The 6000-nt window shown below is 47.1% G+C and overlaps 1 protein-coding gene across 4 annotated transcripts in view; it reads right to left on the bottom strand.

Annotated features, from left to right (window-relative positions):
* Positions 1-2576: 2576 nt before the first annotated feature.
* Positions 2577-6000, bottom strand: part of FGGY (FGGY carbohydrate kinase domain containing) — a 129227-nt gene continuing 125803 nt past the window's right edge. For all 4 annotated transcript variants that reach the window (XM_069023541.1, XM_069023539.1, XM_069023540.1 and 1 more), the window contains 2 exons: positions 4354-4415; positions 2577-2825 (listed from right to left, as the gene is read on the bottom strand). In XM_069023541.1, coding sequence (XP_068879642.1) covers positions 2744-2825; positions 4354-4415 — 144 coding nt within the window. In that variant the 3' untranslated portion in view covers positions 2577-2743. The remainder of the gene's footprint in view (positions 2826-4353; positions 4416-6000) is intronic.

The raw sequence follows: 6000 nt of genomic DNA, 5'->3' as shown, positions 1-6000 counted from the left end.
TTTTTCCCCAGGTATTGCCAAATCCAAACAGTTCACACTGGCTCTGCCCTTTCTTAAGGCTGGAATCTGAGCTGGCACAGAGAGTGCCAGGCAGTGGCACTGATGTAAAGATGAGGCTGAAGACACAGGCAGAGCCTCTTCCTGACAGGGTGTAGGATAATACCAAAGCACATCCTTCCTTTCCTGTCACATCCTGGGAGGGAGCTTAAAGAACTGGGGAGTCTCTTTCAATCTACAGACCAAACTAAGCCCTGCAGAGGGTAAAACAAATTTTTAACCCAACACCACAGCATTAATGAAGAGGAATAATCACTCAGTCCTACAGTTCCTGCCCACACCAGGGTGAGGCTCAAGGCCTCATTTCAAAGCATTTACAGCCTACACTCAAAGCCAGATTCTGAAGCCAGGCACACACCAGCGCAGCCATTAAGGCCCAGTTCCCAGAAGGATTCCATATCAAGCAGAATACTTTCTCTTCCAAGGGCTGGGGCAGCAGGGATCCCTTTTAGAAGGGTTCCTCTGGATACTGTACCATGATTGAACAGCGTAGGGGCATTTGGACAGCACAGAAAGGTTCTGCATTCAAGAGATTTCGATTTAAAAGTGCTTAAGAAACACATGGAACTGAAATGCACCAGAATACAAAATAACCAATCTCATGTGAACATTCAGTCTGCAGATTACCTGTATGAAAGGCTGTCATTCCTGCTCCTTGCCTTGTGAGGACTCTTCACCTGGATGGGTCTCAGGGATTTTTTTTTCCTTAGAGTTGCTCTTTGTTTCTTTGGAACCATCATATTTCTGTCTTCTCCATGTGAGTGAACTGGGCCTCTCTGCAGGACTCTTGGAGCAGCTGATAACACAGAGGTTGCTTCCCTTCTTTTAATGTGCATGATAAAAATCTGTCAGCAGATTGCACCTGAAGGGGTGAGGATGGCAAGGTCTGCAGCTCAGGGGCCTGACTGACCCTGGGGCCCTTGGCCAAACTTCCTCAAGCCACAATTGAGGCTTCTCTTGCACTGGGGCAGTGTGATGGGCTTGTCCCTGTGCTGCTGCCATGGGCTGAAGGACTCAGCAGTGCTTGGCATGGCCAAGGAGCTTGATGTGGAGCCCTCAGAGGGCAGTTTGAGGAGAATGCCTCATGCCACATCAGAGTTTAACATTACAGTGCCCACCGACCTGCAGCTGAAGAGCATTAGAACTCTTGAGCTTTAACATTTTACTTCTTGGCTCAATTTGAATTAGATTTTAATTTGAGGACTTGGCAAACTGAACAATTTGCTAAGTCTTGTATAACACAAGGATGGTCAGACAGTCTCACTGCAAAATCCTGCAGCAGTGTTTGTGTTATCACAGCTGATTGATTACTCAGCCACTGGGATACAGAGTTCTGACAGCTCTGGTTTTAAAATGGATAATATGAAACTGGCAGTAACACTGGCTTGGAACAAAAATGCAACTATAAAGTACAAGTGTGACAAGGGGAGAAAGGCACTAAAAGGCCATGCAGGAAATGTGAGCAAATCTCTGTAACTGTGTTGTGCAAGCCCATGCAAGGTACAGAGAGGCCTTGAACTCTGTGCATCTCCATTTTACACCAAGTCAGTGTGATTGCTTGCTCCCTTTCCAGACTCCCTACACCCTTTGTGCTAAGTCTTGGTACCAGTTCAGCCAGAGAAATCAAGGCCAGTTTGAGAATAATGATATAAATAGCAGGAAGTTTATGGAAACTTTGCTGAAGTTGTTTGTGTTGAGCTGCAAAGAGGTAAAAGTGTTGGTACAGTGCCAGCCAACCCTGCACATCTGTCCCTGTATAACCTGTACCTTTGGTATCCATTTGGAGTCTGTGGATTTCATTTTTACACACTACTTGCATATTAAAATAGACATATTAAAATTCATGAATATTTATTGGTTACAACACATTGGTCTCCAGTTGCTTTTTCCCACTCTGTCTTTTCAGCTGACAGATTTTATCTGCCCCTGAGTTGGGAGCTCTGACACCCCACTATGTCAGAGTCATTTTCTTGCTTGTTTCACTCTTTTTGTTATGATGTTTCTTCATTTTATTCCCATCAACTTTCATTGTTTTTAATTATGTCCCTGAACTTGTAAAGCTGTTTCTCCTAACAATGGGTACTTTGGAAATGGCAACAATTGCTTTTCCATGAACTACAAGGCAGGAAGTGCATTGTTTCTTTAAAAAAACTACCAGATGTTTTTCAGGGCTGACTACTAACATTAAAAAAAAGTCAGAAACTATTATTTTCTAAATAACCCAAGTCTAATTTTGTTATTGTGTGACTCCTGTTCGCATTTAACTGGGAATTGCAGCCTATGCCAATACTAAAGAAGGAATTTCTCTCAAGTTAAGTGTGCAAAGTCCATCTATGTGAACACTGCCTACATGAACTCAAGTCCATCTGAGTGTATCATGTTATTCCTTGTGCTGTTCTTGCCAGTCCAAGTGCTGGCACTGGGGTACCTGCAACTGCTTATCTTGTGTTCTCCAACTGGAACAAATGAATATTCCTTGTCCCTTCGTGCAGGGATTATTGACAGAAAATACGCAGCACTTCACAGCAAAGTGACTGCAATTTATTTCTCATTAAAAATTAAAATGTATACTTTAAATGATAAAAGTACATTTTTAACATAGACGGTACAGTAAGAAGAAATTACCCACATCACACATGCCTGGAAATTTGTTACCCGTGCTGTTCCCAGATCCCATGCCTCTGGATCACAAGCTGTTCATGATGGAGCGATACTCTCTCTGGTGTTCCACAAGCTTCAAAAATACTTCATATTTCTTGTCATAAAATCTGTGTAAGAAAGTTAATGTCAACAAAGCCTGAGATTTGAAGATTTAAATCCCCTGCAATATATATGTTTCCTTGTTTCTCTTAGCATTGAAGACACTTTGACTCTTTCCTAAGTACAGCTGCTGCCAGGATCAGAGCCCTCCCTGGGCACTTCTGGAGCAGTTCCCACCCAAACGAGTGATTCCCAGTTGCAATTCCATCTTTCATTTCCCTACAGCCAGCTTGGGTTCTCAGTTTCCCCCAGAGCTCTCTGCTGTGAAAATGAGGAGCCACTGGAGCTTCACAGAATTCATTCAGGTGGGAAAAGTCCTCCAAAACCAGAGTCCCACTGTTTCCCCAGCACTGCCAGGGCTGCCACTAACCCATGTCCCCAAGTGCCACATCCACACGGCTTTTAAATCCCTCCAGGGATGGGGATTCCACCCCTACAGCTGTGCCAGGGCTGGACAGGCCTTTCCATGAAGAAATTTCCCCAGTACCCACCCTGAGCCTCCCCTGGCCCAGCCTGAGGCCGTTCCCTCTCCTCCTGTCCCTGTTCCCTGGGAGCAGAGCCCGACCCCCCCGGCTGCCCCCTCCTGTCAGGGACTTGTGCAGAGCCACAAGGTCCCCCCTGAGCCTCCTTTGCTCCAGCCTGAGCCCCTTTCCAGCTCCCTCAGCCGCTCCCGGTGCTCCAGCCCCTCAGTGTGTGTCCGGGGCCTAGAACGGGACACGGGGCCTAGAACGGGACACGGGCCTAGGACGGGACACGGGGCCTAGAACGGGACATGGGGCCTAGGATGAGACACGGGCCTAGGACGGGACACGGGGCCTAGAACGGGACACGGGGCCTAGAACGGGACACGGGCCTAAGACGGGACACGGGCCTAGGACGGGACACGGGCCCTAGAACGGGACACGGGCCTAGAACGGGACACGGGCCTAGGACGGGACACGGGCCCTAGAACAGGACACGGGCCTAGAACGGGACACGGGCCTAGGACGGGACACGGGGCCTAGAACGGGACACGGGCCTAGGACGGGACACGGGGCCTAGGACGGGACACGGGCCTAGAACGGGACACGGGCCTAGGACGGGACACGGGCCTAGAACGGGACACCGGCCCCGTCGCGTCCCCTCAGCCCGAGCCCGGGAACCGGAGCCGCCCCCGCCGCCGCCAGGGGGCGCCCGCGCGCCGCCGCCCATGGAACGCGGAACCCGTGAAGCCGTAAGGTAAATGACCCTAAAATAGAATGTAACACGGTATAATCCCTAAAAACTGACACAAACAGCGCTTTGAAATGTAGTATTGGAAAGAATTAAAATATAAAATAGGTAATTAAGCCTTAAAAGGTAATAAAAATAATCCTCAGTAATACAGTAAGAACAATTCTTAAAAATTTAATATACTATGACTCTTAAGAGTATCTGTATGCTGAACACTACTGCACTCGAGGAGGGATGTAAAGAGGCCCACCCCAACCTCGTCTCCAGACCCCAACTTCATCTCCCTTGAACTGTCCCAGTGGAACACACCAAGGCCAGCATTACCTTTTATGCTCGTGGTTGGGCTGCACAACTCTCCCAATTTTCCCCATTTTCGCCATGGCCTCCTAGGAAAAGACAAACAGCAACTGAAAAAGCCTGTTTTGATTTAAAATACTTTTTGACAAGAACAAGATGTTTCAAAACCAATCGGAACATTAGTGATGTATTTTGTTTCGGCTGAACAGGCCAGATGGCAGCAAATATGTTCAATCCCATTATAAAGTAGTCAAGAGAACAAAGCACTGCAGACCCTCAGTAACCAAAATCTGGGAGTCCCAGGCGGAACAGATTTATCTTTTATTATTTACTCTAACCAAAGGAAATGTTAAACACTGCGTCCCCGGAGGGGAGGGTTCTCAAATAAAATGATAACTGTACTTGAGATCCCATAATCAGATTCTGAAAGTACCGGTTCGCTGTAGCAAGGGAGGGCTTGAGGGTGCTCCACAAGCTAAATGTAACCTGGGAAGGTCTGTTCTGGAGGTCACAGCTGCCCTCACATTCCAGCACAAAGGTGTAAGAGGCAAACTCTGATCCTGCTCTGCTTTTGGCCAAAATAAAGTCAGAGTTCACAGAATCCCCTGAAGAAGGAGTCTCTGGGACATTCATGTGTGGAGGGGAGAAGGACGAGTAGTTTGGTTCTTTTCCTGATCTCTGTGAGATTCTGATTTTCCGTGGATTTTCCCAAGCAATCCCCCTGGAATGAGAACCACTGAAGTTAAGAGAGGGCTGAGCTCTCAGGATACAGTGGGGGCAGCAGACACTCAGTGTTTCACAAAGAGAATCAAAGCAACAGCTTTTAGATGGGAGAATGTTAAAAACATTCTCAAGAATCAGTGTGTGACTAAATCAGGGTTCAGAGTTTCTAAGCAGGACCCTGAACTTGTTTTAATGCAGTGCCTAAGAATGAGGATAACCCTGGAGAACAGGCAGCCTGTGCTGCTGCTCTGGAACCTTCCAGCCAGCTGCTACAGCTGGATTTTTAAAAGGTTTGGATGATTTTACAGGCTGGAATACCTGCTCTAGTGAAATCTGTGCTTTCCACTAATCCAGCACTTGACAGCTGAGGATCTCACAGAACTTCACTGTGTGGATGAGCAATGTCAGTGCAGTGTCACCAGCCCAGGGCAGGCTCTATCAAAGGGAAAAGCATTGCCAGGTGTGCAGTCAGGACTTGACTCTGCTAAGGGTACTGATAAACCAGCAGGGAACATTTCTGTGCTCTCATATGCCCATTCTCCTTCATATGGGCAGAGGTTGATTGTACTTCGATTCCCCAAGAAACACCCTTGAAATAACACTTCCAGAGAGATAGTGTGTTCTTTTCCCTGGGACATGTGAGCCTGCTGGCACTGAGACTCTGCACACCAGCCAGATTAAAATACTGCCATGGAAAGGCTGATATCCTTCCCAGTAAGAGAATTGGGCATTTTCTTCCCTGTCCTTTAACAGGTGATACTGACAATGCCCAAGCATTGTCCCTGTTTACAATAGTCAGTCTCTTACAACTCCCTTGCATGGCCAGCTGGATTTACAGACTATCCAAAAAATGAATGAACATTCAGAAAAAAAAAAAACTAACAAACCTCAAAGTAAAAGCCAATTCCCTCTGGTACAATGGCTACTGCTTTTCCGTTGTGCCTTAGGGAA

Source organism: Aphelocoma coerulescens, chromosome 8, assembly GCF_041296385.1.
Source record: "Aphelocoma coerulescens isolate FSJ_1873_10779 chromosome 8, UR_Acoe_1.0, whole genome shotgun sequence".
NCBI classification, from domain to species: domain Eukaryota; kingdom Metazoa; phylum Chordata; class Aves; order Passeriformes; family Corvidae; genus Aphelocoma; species Aphelocoma coerulescens.
This window is presented reverse-complemented; position numbering and strand designations above follow the sequence as displayed.